Genomic DNA, 20,803 nt, shown 5'->3' with positions numbered 1-20,803 from the left:
TAAAGGCTGAACAATTTATTTTAGTGAATGGTTTCAGAGTTCATGGCTGCCTGGTTCCATCACTCTTAGGCCTGTGGCAAAGCAGAAGCATCACAGTGGAAGGGCACTAGGTGAGAGAAAGCTCCTCACCTCATAGGAACCAGAGAAACAGGTCAGTGAGGAGAAAGCGAAGACTAGTGACGAGGAGTAGCCTTCAAGGCCATGCCCCCAATGACCTGGTTCCTGACCAACTGGGACGCCCATTCTTAGCACCTCTCAGTAACAATATCAAATTATAAACCCACAAACGCATTCATCCACTGATGAAGGCAGAGCCCTTGTGTTCCGATTGCTTTCAGCGGGGACCAGGTCTTCCCCATCCAAGCATTTTAAGGGAACTCTTTCTATGCAGCCATAACTGTCCCTCAAGTCCATTCACTTGTGCATAGGTACTTGACAGACAAGAGACATTTTCTTTTCTTTTTTAAAAAGTTTATTATAATTTATTCAGATGATATACCAATTGTTGTCCCCTTACTTGTAAATTTCTGTCCCCCCCCTTCTCTTCCACCCTATTTCCCTCCCCTAGACCCCTGACAGAAGAGGACCTCCTCCCCCACCATATGACCACAGCCTATCAGGTCTCATCTAGATAGCCTGCTTTCCTTTCCTCTGTGTCCCACCAGGGCTCCCCATCAAGAGAAAGTGATCAAATTGGGGGCACCAGAGTTCATGTCAGAGGCAGTCCCCCCTCTCCTGGCAACTGTGGAGAATGCGCTGTCCTTTGGCTGGATCTGAACAGTGGGTCTAGGTTGTCTGTATGCATTGTGCTTGCTTGGTGCAGCAGTTTGTGCAGGCCCCCGGGCCAGATCCGCCAGCCTGGATGGTCTTCTTGTGGGGCTCCTGGACCCTCTGGGTCCTTCTGCCCCCTGTGCCTCCATACTACTCTCAGCGCTCCACCTGGAGTCCAGCAGCAAGTCCCAGCATCTGTCCCAATACGATGCTCTGCTGGGTGGAGTCTCCCGGAGGACCTCTATGTTGGGCTAATATCCACTTGTAAGTGAGTATATATCATGCGTGTCTTTCTAGGTCTGGGTTACCTCACTCAGGGCGATCATTTCTAGTTCCATCCGTTTGCCTGCAAATTTCAAGATTTCCTTGTTTTTAATAGCTGAGTAGTAGTTAATTGTGTAAATGTACCACAGCTTGTCCATTCTTTGGTTGAGGATAAGAGACAGTTTCAACCAACATGAACAATGTTTATGCCTTATCTTTACTTGGATACATGTGATATTCTCAAGAAAGCAAGAGACTGGAAGCAAAAAAGTAGAAGGACCTTCGGTAATGCAGAGCTAATGCCGAGCTAAGGGAGGCAGCCTAGCAGGAAAGGAGTGGACACAGCACAGAAACCCAGAGCAGGCACTGAAATGCTGCCACTTGCTCAAGGTTATTTCAGAGCACGGATGGAAAGTGTCTCACAGTGCCGTACTACACCCGAGGCTGCACTGAGGGCTGTGGTGGGCAGCTGTGCGTGCGAAAGGATTTGGAATCCAGCAATACACATTTCAACTTTGACCTCGTGCTTGCTGGATAGAACATCTTAAGTCAACTTATCTGTTGAGTTGGTTTGCACTTTATGAAGTGGATCTGTCAATACCCGCTTGGCAGATATGGGGCAGGTTAATGAGATAATTCCACATAAGCAAAGTCTCCCAATGATAAAATTCAGTATCTAGGCAGCCGGTGTTTTCATGTTCCTACCGCTGTCCCGGGGACATCAAAACCAAGTGTCTTTCCCAAGTATTCTTCATATGGAGAAGGTAACAGAGTTTGATCCTTCTGCATTTTTATTTTTAAATATTTATTTTTATTCTATGTGATTGGGTGTTTTGCCTTCATGTATGTGTGTGTGCCTGGTGCCCAAGGATGCCAGAAGAGGGCATTGGATCCCCTGGAACTAGGGATCACTGTGAGCTACCATGTGAGTGCTAGATTTTGAACCCAGGTTCCCTGGAAGAGCAGCCAGTGCTCTTTACTACCCAGCCACCTCTTTAGTCCCAAGTTCTGACTGTTAAAGAGAGAAATATAGTTGCTCAGAATGGTTATTTCCGGGCTGTCCTGTCTGTCTGCTGGTAGTGAGATTTTGTGAAGATGTAAAACAAGACAAAGAATGAGACATTCAAGGTAGGCTGGGGCCTTGAGTGTTATATTAGGGAGGGCCAACTCACTTATATATTAAGCTCTATATTGTATAATATTTTCAGTGTTACATAATACTAAAAAGAAAAAAAAAAAAAAACAATCTAGGCCAGGATAGAGGCCTCCATAATTTAGGTGGTGAGAGCTGAGTGAGGAGGAGGAACATGGCCCTATGTAGGACTCAAACATAAGCTTTCAGTGACATACCAGAGCCAGCTCAAATGGGAAATCTGAGCGCTCATGTCGGTGCTCTGTGTGCAAAGAATACATGTCGCTCACTCACTCATGAGTTTCCCAGGGTAAGACCCGCTCACAGCATTTCACATGGCACATGGTGCGTGGTGTTCTTGACCATGTACCCTGTAAGTGTAGGGATGTGTTTTATGGGCACTTCCAGTACTTGGATGAGGATGTAAGCTGAAGTAGCAACTCAGTGGAAGCAGTTTGCCAGGGGAACGAGGGAATATGGCTGGGGTTCTGGCTCTGATTCTCACCAGCTTGATTCAAGAAAGTGAAAAATGAAAGCCCTAATTGTGCTGAGGAAAGATTGATTTTTTAAAAAAATTGAGATAGAGTTTCATATTTCCCAAGCGGGCCTTGAACCTGTTGTACAGTCAAGGGTGACTTTGAACTCCTGATCTTCTTGCCTCCTCCTACCGAGTGCCAGGATTATAGGGGTATGTCACTTAGCTTCTTGTTTGTGTGAGGCAGGGTTGCACACTGTAGCCCAGGCTGGCCTCAAACAAGGTAATCCTCCTGCCTTCGTTTACTAGAATCATAGGCCTAAACCACTATGATCAGCTAAATTCTACACCTGTACAATTCTTTAAGATATTTGCCCTCTCCATTAGCCATTGAGTGGGATCAAAGCTCATCTATACGCTGCCGTATTCTCACATTGATCTATGTTCCATAGCACTCTGTGGCAGGGTGTATCTGTTGTCACTCTAAGATGGTACCTTGCAACAATCGTGTCCATCTTTTACATTACAATATAGTCTCTACAAACAGGCATACTTTCCCTCTGTCCTTCACATCTCTAGAACCCACGACATCATGACACATGGTGGATACAAAGCATGCTTGCTGAACAAGTGTGATAGGTAAATAAGTGCTGGGCAGCATCTCTTCTAAATGATCTGGAAAGAACAAGTTATTTTATAGTGTGGAATAAAGATACTGCCCATGTTTGGAAGAATCACCTAAGATAGTAGGACTGACACTGTTACGTGGAGTAAAACATTCCTATGTGGCTCTCCAGCTTCTATTCCGAGGAGGCTGTGGGGCCATCTGTTTCAGAGTTGTTTATTATGTGGATAAAGCAAGCTATAGTAAAGAGACTAGGTAATATAATATCAAGCACACTACTCTGCCAGCATCCTTTTGGGTCTCTTTTGGCACATCCTTCCCCAAGTTTTCTACCATGCCAGATGCCAGAGCGCATGAGGCTGTCTGCATCAATGGTTCTCAGTATTGACATCACTAAACATTGGGACTGGAACGTTGTACACTGTACAATGCTTAGCAGCATCCCAGTACTCCACTCATCAGATGCTAGTAGCAGGTCCCCAGTCGTGACCATGAGGCATCTCTCCAGATATTGCTGTCTGGAGTGTGTCCTATGGGGTAAATAGTCCCTAGAAAACCACTGCCCTGTATGACCTCATATCTGATTACTTGTACCTTCTCATGTCTTATTTCTCTCTGTCACCTGCTCTAATCTGGTCACACTGGCCTCTGGGACTTTCTTGGGTGTTGTAGGTAAGTTCTTCTGAAAGTCCTTCATTGCTAGTTGACTTTACTTGCAGTAGTATGTTTCCTTAGATGATCTTTCCATGTGCATCCCTCGTCTTCACTGATTTACCTTCTGTCTCCAGTTGTTGCTATGTCAGCACTTTGTCGTCGTCTTCTTCTTTTTTCGAGACAGGGTCTCTGTGTGTAGCCTTGGCTGTCCTGGACTCCCTCTGTAGACCAGGCTGGCCTCCAACTCACAGAGATCCACTTGCCTCTGCCTCCCGAGTGCTGGGATTAAAGGCGTGCCTCAGCACATCTTCTTAAAACCCTATTCTCAGTCAGGCAGTAGTGATGCATGCTTTTAGTCCTAACACTCAGGAGGCAGAGGCAGGCAGATCTCTGGGAGTTCAAGGCCAGCCTAATCTACAGAACAAGTAAGTCTAGGACAGCCAGGGCTACACAGGGAAGCCCTCTCTCAAAAACAAACAAACAAACAAACAAACAAACAAACAAACAAACCCCACCAAAACAACCCCAACAAAAAGAAAAAAAGGGGGACCCCCATTCTCTACAACCCTAAATGGGTGGGTGAGTGAGTACACGTATTGCTGAATATTTCTTTAACTTGAAACTCTTCTCTGAGAAAGACTCATTAATATACAAATAGAATATTTGACTTCAAGCTGTTGAGGAAAATTGATATTCCACCCTGAGTGTGAAAATTAATCTCTGAATGTCACTTTTCATTTTACTTCAGGATTACACTTACTTATACGTGAATAATATTTTGACAAGGAAGTATCTTTCTGTAATTTAGGTGAGCTACTAGCTTCAAAGGCATCTGCTTTGTCTTCTGTGCTGGCAGCATTAGTCGGACGCAGATTTGGGATATTATGAGTAGCTCATTGACTTTCTCAAGGATGTTTTGTAGCTCTCAGGGATTAAGACAATGGTTTTCCATAAAAGGATTCCAACATAGTTCCTCCTATTATAAATATTCACAATTTCTTCTAAGTTAACAGACTTGAAACTGTAAAACAAACTCCTTTATCAATTGAGTTTGTTCTTTGATAATTTCATACACGTCCATAGTGCACTCTGACCACCTCTTGCCTTTATGTCCCTCTGATCACTATCGACCCTCCTTTCCAACAGGTCCCTTTTCCAGATTTATAACATTTGTTTTTGTCTTGTAGCCCACTTAGTCTAACCAGGGCCATGTGTGTGACCATTGGATTGGAACGTGACGGGGCCACCACACAATTGAAAGCAACAGCTGGCCTGCTCCATGAATCTGTCAGGAGCAAACAGTTCAGCACCATCCTTCGTCCTAACTAAACCTCTTAATATTACTGGGAAGTTTGTTGTCCTTGCAAGAAATCTAATTTATGGGTGTATGCTATAGGAGATGCAAAGATTTAACAAAAATGTTCATATTCATTGATATTTAAACATCTGTTAATTTTCTTCCTTACTCATCAAAGAGAATTAAAATCCATTTAGTGTTTTACTCTGTCAAAAAGCATCCACTTTCGCAGCTCCTTCTCAACTTCTTTCAATGTTCTTGCTTGAAGTGAAGCAAACTAAAGCATGTGCCTCTGTTTTTGTGTTAAATTCAAATAAAAGGAAACTCAATCATATTTGATTTGGGGATCTTAATAATTTATATTTACAAGCAACATATTTTCCATGACGCTCACTAGATAAGTTATATGCAAAATGCATTTCTCAAATAACCAAGACAGTTTACCTGTATTATAGAATGTCTGGATACAAACCAAATAAATTCTAGATGGCAGCTGCCTACACTAATGGCATATGGCAACTTGCCACAATAGGGGGCCTGTGTGTGTTGGGTGTGTGCACAGCATCTATTATATATTTCAAAGGCGGTCACAACTTTTCCTATGCACAAAGGGCTCCAGACACAACTCTTGAAAATATTGAGTGTATGCTCTCTTTTGCATTTAAGCAAAGAAGATATTTTTCTCATGATATAGTTCTAGAAAAGGGAGTTACCTACTTCAAAGACTTTGTTGCTAACCATCCCCATGTAGCTTTAGCCAGCCGCCATGTCTCTGCAGATACAACCAGAAGGAAAGCCTAGCATCCTGACAAACGAGATGGGTCCAGAAACTCTTGCTAGAGTGCAGAGGGGATGCCTGTTCACAGGAAGAGCTCTGAGAGGTGATGCACAGGGCAGGGAACACAGCTTTCACCAAAGGAGAAAGCCAGCTGCTTTGATTCCAGCTGTTCCAGTGTCTAAGGATGACTGTGCCCTTGAACTAGAGGAGAGCTGGTTGTGAGGATCAAAACAGGAACTCATTCTCCTCTTTTACCAGGAAGAAACTGCATAAGCCCTGATAGTTTGATCACCTTCAAGGTTATATTTCATTGGTTGGACGATTGTGTGGTCGTCTGAAGTTGAGGACTACTGCTGCTCTCAATTCAGCCACTTGTTGGGAAGGGCACCCTTTAATGGTGTAGAACGTGATCTCGTGAGCAAGGGGTAGATTTTCTTAGAAAGCGAGTCTGAGCAGGGCAGGAGGGCAGGAATGGAAGGCACTAGAAGCATAACTGTGAGTGGAATCAAAGACAGAGGAAAGCCATTTTGCAGAATGACTTCAGTGGGTGTTCCAGGAACGTAAAGCTGAATCAATGCGAGGAAATGCAGACATTCAATTTATACAATAACTAGACACAGACGGAGGCGATACTAACTTATATAGAACCTAAAATGGCATCGATACAATCCAGCAGTCATTTCAGCACCTCACTATGGGGTAAATTCTTAAAACATCTTTGAGATCAAAATAAAGCATCAGCTGATGTGACTGAGTTCCAGAGAAGCGTGACACTGCTATTTGCAGCTTAAAAACTGGCCCCTGGTAAAAGGGGTCAGCGTGATGGTGACTAGTAACAAAACCCTAGCATTTTATGTCAGGAACAATCACTAGTGAGAACAGTGGACCTCAGGAGAATGGAAAGAGCAAGCTCTCTTGCCACCCACTAAGAAATCTAAATGTATGGAAGTACTATCGAGAAATGGAACAAGAAAGCTGGATTGAGAGACGCAGTATATTAAAGAGAAGAATGGACCACTCTGTCTTCTTCCAGGAGGAAGGAGGGCACTGGCTTGTGCTGATGGAGCACTGGATGGAGGTTCTGAGAGTCTCCCTATAGGGCTAGTGGTATACCAGTAATACCAGCTCTTGGTAGGCCGAGGCAGGAGGATTATGAACTTAAGGCCACAGCTTTAACAAGCTCTTATATCAAACAACAACAATGACAACAACAACTATTGGAGCAGGGATCTGAAGTAAGGGGTAGGAAGAGTGTGGGTGGGGGGACAGAGATCATGGGTGGGGATTTGGAAGAGTGGTGATAGACTGCCTTCCACAGGGCTGTAGAGATGGCCCAGTTACTATAATTCCTGCAAGGCCTAAATTTGATCCCCAGAGCCTATTGGTATGGTGGTGCTTGCTTATGATCCCAGTTCTGGGAAAGTGGAGACAAGCCGATTCCTGGGGTTTCTGGGAAGCCAGCCTAGACTTCTTGCTGAGCTTCAGGCCAGTGAAAGGTTCTGTCAGAAGACATGATGGACAGTGCCTGAGAAACTAGACAAGGTATGGCTTCCTCATGCATGTACACACATTTGCACACTCATTTCCACACAAGTACCCCTGCAGGACACTAACCTCTACCCACTCTCAGCTCTTTCCCCCTCCCTGGCAATACCTACCCATTTTCAAGAGTTAAGAGAGAGCCAAGAAACATGCTTTTGTTTGTTTAGATCTTTTTAAAAACTATCTTAGCTGAGCAGCTCTATTCTTTGACTATTATAATGGCAGGACATGATATAATAAGACAAGTACAGATGCAGTAAGCTATGGGTAAATTTTGATATATACATACATACATACATATATATATATATATATATATATACATATATATATATATATATATATATATGTATATATATATATATATATATATATATATATACAACCTTCCAAGTCACCACTCTGGAAGCCAGTAATCACACACATTTTAAACTCATTACTCTTGGTGTGGTTTTTTGTTTGTTTTGTTTTTGTTATTTTTAGCTATTCTATGGGTACTGCCATTCCTACAGACGTGAGGGCTTTAATGATAGCAAACCTCCATATACAAAGGCACACTTTAAAAAAAATCTTTTCACTTCTTATTGTTTGATGATTTCATAATGCATACAATACAGTTTGATTAAATCTACCCCCTCTCTTCTCCAGTTCCTTCCCACTGCTTTTTTCCTCTCAACTTCATCGTTCTTTCTATTTTTTTTTTTTTTTTAAACACACTATCTTCTTACTGCTGGCTGTATGCACATAGGTAAAGGAGCATCTCCTGGAACCTCTCAGGGGCCTCACCCCTGAAGAAGCCAGCTCCTCCCTCCCCCAGCCATCAGTTGCCAGTTGCTCCTGAGCTAGGGGTGGGATCTCATGGGCTCCTCCTTCATCCATGTGGAGATTTTGGCTGACTTGATCTTGGGCAAGTTTCTTCATACAGTCATAGCTGATGCGAGTTTGTGTATTCAACAGTCCTGCTGTGCCCAGAAAATACCGTTCCGCGGTAGACATCCATTAACTCCACCTCTTAGATGCTTTCTGCTCCAACATCCCCTAATATTCTTCTCTTTAGCTCCTCATCTTCAAGGTGATCTGCGTTGTTTTGCATAAGCTTTGGACACTTTTCTCATGCCTGTCGGAAGGTCTAGTCCCCATTTCTCTTCCCTTTCCTCCCTCCCATGCCCTCCTAAGCCCTCTCACATCCCTTCCCTTTTATGGCTTCCTTTTTTTAAGGGTTGTTACACCACACACACACACACACACACACACACACACACACACACACACACACAAATACAGCCTGCTCAGTCTGTATAAAGCCCTTGTGTTCAGGGCTGTCACTTGGTATTAGAATAGCCAAATGGTATGTCTTCCACGGAAGACTATTGCTCACACTTTCAGCATTCCCCAGTCGCCTACAGTTCTTTGTCTAGGGTTGAGGCCTTCTGAGTTTTCCTCCTTTCATACCAGCGTCTCTATAGCTGCCATCCTTGTCCAGATCATCGTTAGGCAGTCATGTTGGGGAGAGTCCACAGGTGTAGCTTGTCCAACATTTCTGGGAGATGCAGTCTCACAACAGACTTCTGGTTTCTCTGGCTCTGACAATCTTTTCATTGTCTCTTCTGCAACTGATCCCCGAGCCTTTTGTGTAAGAGTTGTACTGTAACTCTATCAGAAGTTCCTGGGCTCCACAACGCTGCATGCTAATGGTCATGGTTTTCTGTAATGGCCTCTGCTTGTTGCAAAGAGAAGTGTCCTTGATGAAGCACGAGAACATACTTACCCGTGGACATGATAAATATTTAGAGAATAGTTAAGGATAGTGCTGGTTTAGCAAAGTAGTGGATGTACTCCAAGATCTGTGACTTCACCAGGTAGCTGGCTAGGATTCCAGAACCAAGAGTAATTTCCCTCTTGCTGAACAGTCTTAATTTCAATTAGAGAGCCATTGGTTGCTGCTGCCGAGCTGTGCCTTTATTGCGCCCTTAGGGTTATTGTGCCATACTGCTGGTGGTGGTGGTTCATAGGCGTCATATGGGTAGGACTATTGGGGGCTTCCCTTCTTTGGAAGCTTGCATGGCATTTCTGGCACCATGAAAGACCTAGCCCTGTTCCTCTGGGCATTGCGTCTGACGTGGGTCGTGTCTTCAGCAATAGGGTCTTAGGAAGGTCCAGCTTTATTTTGGGCTTTTCGACTACTTCAGACATAGAGCGTCAAGTCAAAATTATTTCTTTGGGTCTGATGTTTGAGTTGTAGCACCGTATTAAGCTCATGTAACTAATAAATGAAATGAAATGCATCTTGAATTGGAGTCTTCATATTTTCCCTTGCTCCCAGGCACTCTGTCTGGTTGCACTTTGAGATCAATTTATAAATGGATTTGGTGAGTCCTTCTGGTGCACTGGGAAGATGAGCCATGTAGGACATTTGGTAGCAATTGGCGGTGTGAGTACCACTGATGCTGAGGGTTTGAGCTATTGGCTAAAACATGCTATACTCTGGCAAAGCCACCATTCCCATGGGCCAGCGAAACTTCATTTTTAGTTTAAAACAAGTTGTTCTAGTCCTATTTTAGGAAGATTGAAAGTGGTTGGGATAAATATGAATAAGCTATAAAAATGCATGTCCAAAATTAAACTGCAAAGAGCCACACGCACTGCCTCTCACATAACACGATTTTAAACAGATTATGACATAAAATTGGGTGATGAAATAACTCAACATAAAAAAGGACACAGGACTTTTGAAGGTTCACTTTTGCCCAAAGCATGTGTTTTAGAGTATTGCATTCAGGTATAACGTACTTTGTATTTTTGTGTCTTAGGCAACTTTTTCCTGTACCTGCGAGGACCAGTACATTGGCACGTTCTGTGAAGAATTTGATGCCTGCCAGAGGAAACCCTGCCAGAACGAGGCGAGCTGTGTTGATGCAAATGAGAAGCAGGACGGGAGCAATTTCACGTGCCTTTGCCTTCCCGGTGAGCTTTACTTAGTCTGTGGCCAGTGGCTGTCTCTCTGGAGAACGTATGTGCAGCAAGTGTGGGTGGGCAAACAATACTTTGTCCAGATGCCAGACGAAGGGCTCTCATTTGAATGTATCAGACGGCATGTACTTAAGGACTGGAGGAAGGAAGTGCACACGGGCTAAACGAATCCCTTGGCTGGCTTTAGCATGTCAGGATGTATCCGTTGTTGCACAGGAACCTGAGCCTCCTATTTGTAATCGTTTCCGATTGTTTGTGTGCATTCCCCAGCCTGAGCTTCCGGTTGGCTGCTCTCCATCACAGGGCAAGTCTTGATTGGTGTGGAGTGCTCTTGAATGGAACAGGAGACTTGAAATTCTCTGAGCATCTGAGTGTCTCGATGCTGCTGTAAAGCAGTGGGAAAATATTAAGCTTCTCTCTTGCCATGTGCACAACTCCAGTTCCACTACTCTTTTGCATCTCATTCTGTTGCCACTGTGAGGTGCTTGGGATGAGGGAGGTGATGATGACATTGGAGACTGGGATGGAGAGATGGGAGTCGTAGAGATTGGATACTCACTGTGTGAGACACAACCCACAGTGCAGAAGTTTATAAACTGAAAATGGGGGTGCTTACTTATTCTAACCCAAACTTAATAGACTCTTAAGAATCAGTTAATAATTTGGTACATTCATCAGATTACTCTGTGTGTGTGTGTGTGTGTGTGTGTGTGTCTGTGTGTGAGTGTGTGTATGATAGGTCAGATGATACTATTTTTCTACATACACATTTCTAAAAACTGTTGTAAGTAGTCTGTTCTATAATTTGCACTTTCAGACTATTTGCTGGTTGATTGCACGCATCCTCTCATGTCAGTGTACACGGAACAATGTCATTTATTTGAACCATGATGCCACCTACATTTGTATCTCTGGGTTAGATTCCCTTCCAACCCATTTGTCTGAATAACACCGTGGCATCTCTCTTTGGTTGTCCCAGGCCACCCTCAGCTAAAGGCATCCCCAAATTGAACTCAGGACCCTTCCTCTACACAGCTCACTTTCCTGTCTTCCAGCCAGTCTTCTACAAGTAATCCCAGGGGCCCCTTGCCTTCTATTTCTACATTGTTTTTCCTTCCTTTTTAGAAAAAGATTTATTTACTTTAGGTATGAGTGCTCTATCTGCATGTAACACTGCAGGCCAGAAGAGGGCATCAGATCACATTATAAATGCTTGTGAGCCATCATGTGGTTGCTGGGAATTGATCTTAGGGCCTCTGGAAGAGCAGACAGTGTTCTTATCCAGTGATCCATCTCTCCAGCCCCCTCAAGTGTCTTCTATTTCAGCCCCCTGTAGCAGTAAGTTTTATCTTGTTGTAACAAAGATACCCAAGGGAAAAGCTCAAGGAGGAAGGAGTTATTTGGAGTCATGATGCCATGGTTTGTTTGACGTCACTGTTCTTGAGTTGTGGTAGATAGACTTTGCTTTTATAGTTAACACATCTTATATTCCATTTAAGACACTGTTTTCTTGTTTCTGATATCTTATTTCTTCTATTAAAGCCAAAGCTATTTCATAGTACCATACTTATCAACAGCTATAAGTTGTTTTAGTGCACTGCTTTTTAACAAGGCAGGTGTACTATTTGCTGAACATTATGTCTCACCCCCTCCCCCAAATTTTTAAGAAATGTCATGTTTGCATCTGGGTGTCATGGTACATAGTTCACAGATTAAACAGATTTCAAAATGAAGTGAAGGATCTCGCTGGCTTGTACATCATGTTTTGAGGCCCTATCTGCCTGTGTGAAGTTGTTCACTTGTGGAAAACTCATCCGATCCATGGAAGCTTGTTGTTGTGTAGTGGGGTTTTAAAATATGTTGCAGAAGCTATTTAAAAGTTTTTAGAATTCTTTGATAATTTTATTTCTTCATATAATGGAATATAATTGTATCCATCTCCCATTCACACCCCACTCAATTCCCCCAGCATATGATCACCTCTCAAATACATAGTCTTTTGTGCTCTGTAAAAAATATTCCACTAATCCCACTTAGTCTGCCCGTATACACAGTGGCCACCTCCTCCACCTAATGAATGAGTCTCCTTCCCCTGGTAGAGATCAACTGCCAACTGCTCCCTTAGTGAGGCATGTGGCCTTACTACCTGTGCTAGATATGGGCTGGATTGGTTTTATGATGGTTTTGTGCAGACAGCCAGTTATGGCTTATGAGAGGTTTTTTTTCTTCTTTTTGACCCATGGATAATCTAGAGATTATGAATATAGTAGATTAGAATTTGAGTTGATTCAATATCAAACTCTTGTATTTTGTTTTGCTTTGTTTTGTTTTCATTTGATTTTTGAAAGAATAGCTTGTAAGCAGGACTTGTCTACTTGTTGAGAAAAGTCCTGGTTTTGAGAAAAAGCCATGTCTGAGAATTATGGAAATGAGTTCCTTATTATTGTTAAAATTTGTATTATAGGGAAAATGTTATTAGCAGGTGTGACTGATATTTCTCTTGAAACTGGCCATACTTTCAAAAAGAAGGCCACTGAAGCTATCAATTACTTCAGGAGAATCAAAAAGGAGGTTTCTGAACTTGGAATGACTTGAATCAGGCTTTTTCTAAATTCTTGATAGTCTCCGGTTGGTCCCATGTGGGCCTTCTGATTTGCACCGATAACTCAACTCTCTTTGGATCTTGGGCCTGCCTGGCTCTGGGAAAGAAGCACAGGCAACTCTCTCTACCATGCCAAGCCCGTGCTTGGTAGCAGACAGGAAATGCATAACTAAAATGAAATTTAGCTTTTTAAACCAGGATTTATCATATTAAAGCCTTCTAACGTCAAGAGTATATATTTTTTTCCTCAAAGGGACCATTTCTTTCTCTCTTTCTTTTTTTCTTCCTGAAAAGAATAGCTGGGATACGTACTCACAGCTGCCACTGCCAAAATATTATTAGCGCCTTGCAAAGTATTTCCGTAATGCTTTAAAGCCCCACATTGTTCTGACTAATCGGTGATTTTAGACTATTTTTAAGAAGTCATCATTGCTGAGGCAAGTGTAGCACATTGGCCCATCTCCCTTTACCTCAGAAATACGGATGACTGGAGGGGTCAGTGCCCATGAGTGGGTACCTCTGCCTGGGGACAAACCCCAGTATCTACTGTGAGTTCTTACTCACAACCCAACGAGTGTGTGTCAGGAGATCACAGTGCTCTGTTTAAAGACGGGCACTCCAATGTTTTAGGCTAGGAAGCATTCAGGTCTCTCTATTTTATGTGAAGTCTGCAGGCTGAAGGACACATCCAAGGTCACAAGGCCTGTTGGAGACGCAGCCCCATTGCTCTGTGCCCACATTTGAGTTAGAGAGCTTTTCTCTGCTCACCAGTGGCTCCTCAATTTTCCATTCACTCTGTATGGCAGTAGGTACCAGTGATTCTGACCAGCATGAATACATCACCCCTAGTGGCATTGTCTCTCTCAGGACTGGTGATGGCACCAGTTGAAACTAAGTGGTGACAAAAACCAAGATTATGTGGTGCAAAGGGTGTATCAAGTGGGCCTTTCTGACTTGCAGGCTATGTGACCCTTCCAGCCTTCCTTAAATCCCTGTGAGGTCTCCTCATTTTTAAAGCAAAGGCTTATGCAAAGATCATCCATTCATTCTGTAGTTATTGAACAAATGCTTGCTACATGCCAGGTGTTGTCTGGGTCGAAGTCTTTGTGCACACTGAGGTCATAGTTTAGGAGTGGAGATGGCTAGACCACATGCATGTATGTGTGTGCTATGGTGTCTCTATGTGTACATACATGTGTATTTGTGTGTATGTGTATGTGGTGAACAGAAAGAAGCAAGGTGTGATAGGGTCAATGAAGAAGTGAGAGGCAAAGAGACAGAGAGTTACCTACCTTTCCCCTAACTGGACCGTCTCGTCCAGCCTCAGTAGAAGATGATACGCCCAGTCCTACTTGATACGCCAAGGTTTATTGATAGCCATAGGAGGTCTCTGTCTCTCAGAAGAGAGAGAGAGGGACATATCGGGAGGGAAGGGAAGAGGAGAGGGAGGAACTGGGAGGAGAAGTTCTGATCGGGATGTAAAGTAAATAAGTTAATAGTGGAAATAAAAAGATTGCATCAAATCATCACTGCTTCCCCGTGTTTCGCTTCTCTCCTCTCCCTTCTTTCTTTGCCTCTGGTAGTCACTGAGCCTAAATGAGATCACCTGCTTGCCCACGCCACATCTGTTTCCTGGAGCTGCATCTCCAGAGTCAGTGGTCAGTGGCATCTCCTCCCTAGTCCTCTCTCTGCCCACAGCGCTAATCTCTTCAGAAGCGTTCCCCGTGTGGTTTGCAGAGCCCTGCATTGTGTCCATTCTCCAGAGTTCTCACAAGACCTCACACCCCACCCCACAGTCTCCTGGGCTTTTGGTAGCAATTTCTCATTCTGAGCTGTCACCACGAGGATGGCTTCCAGACCTCTTTCCAGTCTGGCCTCTCACCTCAGCTCTGGCAGCATTATTGGACTTGGCATTGATGCATCTACTCACTGCCGCTGGCGCTCGCCTCCCTCATTGCTCAGGCTGGATGCCGGACCTTGATGGCTCTGCCTTTCTATCATTTATCCCTGGCCAGTCACCAAGTTGCCTTATTTATGACGATTCCCTATCTGACTCTTTTTTCTGATTCCACCGCTACAGCCCTGATTCAAACTGCCGTCATCCGCCGCCTGAGTAATGGTGACAAGCCACAGCCTTCCTACATTCCATCTTGCTTTGCTCATGGCTGCTTGTGATACTTGGGAAGCTCAGGCCCGGGATGACTGAAGAGATGCTCTGGGCCGAGAAGGGCAAACAAAGCCAGTGCTCCAGTGTTGTTTTCTTTGTTTATGTGTTTTCGTGGCCTTGGGGAAATGCTTTGATTTCGGATGGGTCTCTATCCAAATTAGGGTTGAAGGCTGGTGGTCAGCGGCCACAGTTCGGTGATTGCTCTGATGGTACAGTAAGAGCCAGGCTGCATACTGCCCCTGCCTCGGCCCTCATGGGCTTCTTAAACATTTCATGAAAGCAGGAGAAAAGATACATGCTGATTGAGAGCCTGAGGTTTGTAGTTGGCCGTCCTCTTTGAGTTTCACAGTCATCAGTAAACTCTACTTGGCTCCTCTGATCTTAAGTGTACTTAAGAAACAGAGCAACAGTATTGATCTGGAAAGAGTGAATGAGGATACAACATACAAACACAAACACATGTGTACATATATTCATGTTGATATACCTATATATTCCATCTTTGTACTTGTGGAAATGGAGTGCAATATACATACACATATATGCACACAACATTCACCTGCACATAGATGGGCACATACATTTGTGTACGTGCATACACACACACACACACACACACACACACACACACACACACACACACCCCCAGGATGGGTGGGTGGCCCATATGGGACACCTCTCTGTCTTACCTTGGACATTGATACAAGAGAAAGGTGAAGAACAGAATTCCTTTCTCTATCACCTCCATCCTGAGCCTGGTTTTGAGAGCTCTTTTTTTGGCTCTTGAATGTCATCTAGCCCGGAAATATCCATCGGAGGAGTCTACTCAGACACAGGTTCAAGCCAATAGAGCGTGTTTATTAGCTGGCTGGTGACTACACTGGATGTTTGGGATCTGAGTACAGTTCCAAGCCTTCCTCATGGTGAGCTTTTAGGCACAAACCTCACATCCTGGCTTGGCACACTTCAGTTAACAAGAACAATTAGCTAGAAGCAGAAGTACAGACGCCAACAAGCAAGGTTAGTTCATTTAGGGACATTACCCAAACTATGGACTTTGATGCATTAGGCCTTTGTTTTACTTTTGGCAGGTGGTGCTGTGTATGTGTTGAGTCTTACAGGCTGAATGGTACTTCTTTCATCATGGCGTCAGTTGTGCTAAGGCCTTGGGGCCTGTTACATTTTGCTTTCCCCACACCCCTTCCATAATCTGAATTATATACACAACTCTTGAATGAATAACATTCATACTTTATATTAAAAGAATGTTTGTTGGTCACTTCTGTAGTTAGGAGACGTACCATGTCAGAATAATCTAGAAGGCTTCTTTTAAAAATTTAATGTTTATATTTGTTTTGATAATGGTGTGTGTATGTGTGTGTGTGTGTCTGTGTGTGTGTGTGTAGGTCAGAGGGCACCTCAGGTGTCACTGCTTAGCTTCTACCATGTTTGAGGCAAAGCCTCTCATTTTTAGCCACTGTGCACACGTGGCTAGTTGCTTCTTGAGCTTCTGGAAATCCTCCCACCTACACATTCCACCTCAAAGTTGGGGCATAGCATTATAGATACACATCACCTCAACTGGCTCTATGAGTTCTGGAGACTCTGAACTCTTCACACTTGTTTACCAAGTTGCTTACCCACTGAACCATCCTGCCACCCTCGAATGAGTTCTTAGACTTAAGACTCTTGGCCCACCTGGGGTTCCTGTCTGGGCAGATGAAGGATGCTGCTGCTCACTAGCCATTGGACTGGTGCTCCCAGGTGATGCTAATGCTGAGCACGCATAGAGGACCACTGTTGTAAATCGCCTGTGAAGAACTGGAGCTCATATCCACTGTACTTCATCCATTCACGAAGCACAGAGCCACTTAAGATATACTAGTGCCCAGCCCTGTGCAAGCTGCTGTGGATTTAAAGGCACATTTTACAGAGTTGGTACCTGCTTCTCAGATCTGATCTCTGTCTTGAGAGCTAGGCACCTTTATCCTCAATTTGACCGTGAGGGATGAGCCCACTCAGCTGAGTATAGCCTTTCTGTGCTGAACCTTCAGTTTCTTAAACCACTAGCCTTTCTGCTCTCTACTTCCTACATATTTGGTTATTGGATGCAGTTCTTTCTTTCAAACCTTGAGACTAAGTTTTTTAATTTTTCAGAATGCCAAGCTTTTCTTTCAAGCTTTCATTCATATCACATATTCCAATTTTAATTATGTTTACTGATTTGCCTTTCATGAGCCATATATATCTTTCTTTCTTTACCTTTGTTTCTTAACATAGGTTTACATTTGTCTAGACATGTTTGGTTTTCTCCTGCCAGTCCATCTCTCCCTCCCTCCCTCCCTCTCTCTCTCTCTCCCTCCCTCTCTCTCCTTCTCTCTGTCTGTCTGTCTCTGTCTCTCTGTTTCTCTCTCTCTCTCTCTCTCTCTCTCTCTCTCTCTCTCTCTCTCTCTCTCTTTCTCTCTCTCTCCTCTGAATAATTTCTGCCTTCCCACATTGAGATTGCATGCACCAAGATGGACATCTTGATGGCGCACAGATCTCTGCTACTGACTTATTATCCAGTGTGCTAATATTAGGCATTGCATCTCTGCAGCTGTGGCTGAGGCTCTGGCACTGGCTGCTCAGACCCCAGAGGGTAAGGTCTGAGGCAGGTGGGCCCCCTTGGTTGCACGAGGCTCCATTCAGGTCCGACAGCTTCACTCCACTGCACAGGTCCGATTATAAAAAGACCAGGCACGCTAAAAATAGATCTCGCTTCAGTTCCCACCTTGGCAGCTTTCAGAACAGTGCTCCAAAGAAACAATTAGATTCCCCCTCACAGAGCCAAAGCAGCGAGGGCAATGTTTTTCATCTCAGTAGAAGAATTGTGCAATAAGCTTCTTATGTATAAACAATTGTGCTGGGAAGGAAGGTGAAATTTTCCAAAAGAAAAAAAAAAACAATATCATTGATAAATTGCTTTTTAAATAGTCTGATTCATTTAGGCAACCTTTCTTACATACATGTGATTTGTCCTTGACCTCTGAGAGGTTTCTTTCATATGAAGGGGTCAGTCAGTGGGGTTATAATGACAGCTGTGTGGGTGGGGTACAATTTGTCATGCTGTTCAACTCAAAAGGTACCATTTATCTGTAGTTTTCTCTCAGTCATTTTAATACCAAAAGGGAACAGCCATTCTTTTTCTCTATACCACTAAATTTTACGATGCATTTTTTATACCAAAATATAAAATAGTATAAAATCAAGTTTTCTAAAGATATATTAGATATCATGTAATCTGTTAATACCTGGTGAGTGGATTTATAATCTGATGCTTTCCTTAAACCCACATGGCCACCTTCTGCCTGATGTTTCTGTCATGAACGGCTCTCTGTCAGGCACACGCTCCTGTCATAAGCCCTTTGTCTCCCCTGACATTACTCATGCTCAGACTTCTATAAAAGCACCAAGGCTGAGGCTAGAGCTTTCCCAGGTGCTCCACGCAGCTCTGACGGCACCCTTGTGTATCCCCGGGGTTACCTGGTTCCTTAGAGCTTTGTTACCCTAGAATGTTCTCTAAATAAAACAAGAAAGCCTGTCGCTCCCGGGAAGCATTTCCAAACTGCCCATTTTGAACCAGTTGCTTTATTCTGAATTATCTCAATGGTAAGTTCCTCAGTAACATAGTTCTTAAGGTCAAATTGTGTGCTTTAAAGAGGTCTCTGGTTTGCAGATATTATAAGGTATTCCTCCTAGGGTTCTGATTATCCAAAATGCTTTGAACATTTCCTCTGCCCCCCTCCTTTCTCTCTCTCTCTCTCTGTTTCTCTCAGAAATGAGTAGTTCTGTGCAGCAGAAGGAGTATGAAATTAATGATTTTCAGTCTGAAACGATAACATTCCTCTGACTGTGGGTTTCTAGCCCTGGAATAGGGTCATTTTAGACCAGATAGTTCTTTGTGGTGGAGACTGGTCATAGTTTAAGGATGTTTGGTGGTACTCAGTACCCGCTAGATGTTAGTGATGTCCCTGGGGATCAGACATTCAACAGTGTCACCAGACATTCCAGTTGACCTTGGGCGGGGCCGAATGAGTCCCTTTGAGAACCTAACCAACTAGCATCTAACCTGATCAGGGGATGTTGAGGCAGAAAAAGGGTGGTGAGTTCTATTTCAGCCGTGTTAATTTGCTGTGTTGCAGGGAGTGGTTAGATTGACAGAGTCTTAGCTAGAGAAGCAAGACTGAGGTTCGGAGGTGGTCCAGCTTAACTCCCCACCCATCTCAGATGGGAGGGGCCTCCGAGCAGGATCATTGCTCATTGCAGTTTCCCAAGTTGGGGGCGCAGGGCACCGTAGCAAGAAGTAAGGTGATTTTTGATGGTATATGTCTTAGTCACTGGTCTCTTGCTGTGAAGAGACACAATGACTGAGGCAACTTTTATAGAAAGAAAGCATTTAATCCGGGGTTGGTTCACGGTGTCAGAGATTCAGTCCGTTATCATCATAAAGGGAAACAGAAAGAGAGGATGCTCAAGCAGGACCTGAGTGCTTCACACACTGATAGGCAGCGGGCAGGGACAGTGGCACTGGGCCTGGTGTGAGCAGTGCCACTGGGCCTGGTGTGAACAGTGTCACTGGGCCTGGTGTGAGCTCACACACATCGATGCAACTCCTCCCACACCTCCTAATCCTCCCCTAACAGTACAGTTCAACTGTGGACTAATTTTCCAAGTATATGAGGCTACAGGGGGCATTCTCATTCAAACTGCTACAGTATATTTTGTGAGATATTAAAAGAACAAAAACAAATGAACAAACAAACAAACAAACAAAAGAAACCCTAGCTGTGTGTTTCTTTTAATGTCCATTGGAAGAGAGGAGTGGAAAGAATATTTATCCATTCGGCTTCTGGGTATTATTGCTTTGGGATAGGCAAAAATCTTAGTTAAAAGGTGCAATGATTAGTGAAGAGAGGAGGGATAGCAGGCTATCAAGGAGAGACTTGATACCCTATGAGCATATACAGGGGGAGGAGGTCCCCTTCAGTCACAGTCATAGGGGAGGGGAGTAAGGGGAAAATAGGAGGGAGGGAGGAATGGGAGGATACAAGGGATGGGATAACAATTGAGATGTAATATGAATAAATTAATAAAGTATATTAACAAAACAAAACAAAACAAAACAAAAAAGGTACAATGATTTTAGGGGAAAACCTTAAATAAATGGACTCGTTCTTTGAATAATTATTTGTGCTGGAGAATGCCTTAAGTTATGATGGTCTAGAGATTAATAAGACAAAGTTATGATTCTCAAGGAAATAAGAATGCATGTGTGAGGCAAACACATTCATGGACTTAGAAGTGGATGGATGAGAAAGTCATATCAGGTAGTTGTAAGGATAAGGAGATGGGTCATGGGTTCTGGGGATAAAGGCTGTTCTTGGGGTCTGGGAGGTGTGGAAGCAATACATATGTGCATATGGTGACAAGTTCAAGATAAAGGAGGGCCAGAGCCCCAGGTCCAAGCTGGTGGCTTCTGAGCTTACC

At 43.7% G+C, this 20,803-nt stretch overlaps 1 protein-coding gene across 1 annotated transcript in view; it reads left to right on the top strand.

Moving 5' to 3' along the window:
- The window catches only part of Dner (delta/notch like EGF repeat containing), a 273,389-nt gene that overhangs the window by 164,575 nt on the left and 88,011 nt on the right, over positions 1-20,803 (top strand). The window contains exon 7 of the mRNA XM_051154204.1: positions 10,349-10,502. Within this exon, the coding sequence (XP_051010161.1) occupies positions 10,349-10,502 (154 nt within the window). The remainder of the gene's footprint in view (positions 1-10,348; positions 10,503-20,803) is intronic.

The sequence above is a fragment of the Acomys russatus genome, chromosome 12 (assembly GCF_903995435.1).
Source record: "Acomys russatus chromosome 12, mAcoRus1.1, whole genome shotgun sequence".
Taxonomy (NCBI): domain Eukaryota; kingdom Metazoa; phylum Chordata; class Mammalia; order Rodentia; family Muridae; genus Acomys; species Acomys russatus.
Note: the sequence above shows the minus strand (reverse complement) of the source record. Positions and strands in the feature narration are given on the sequence as shown.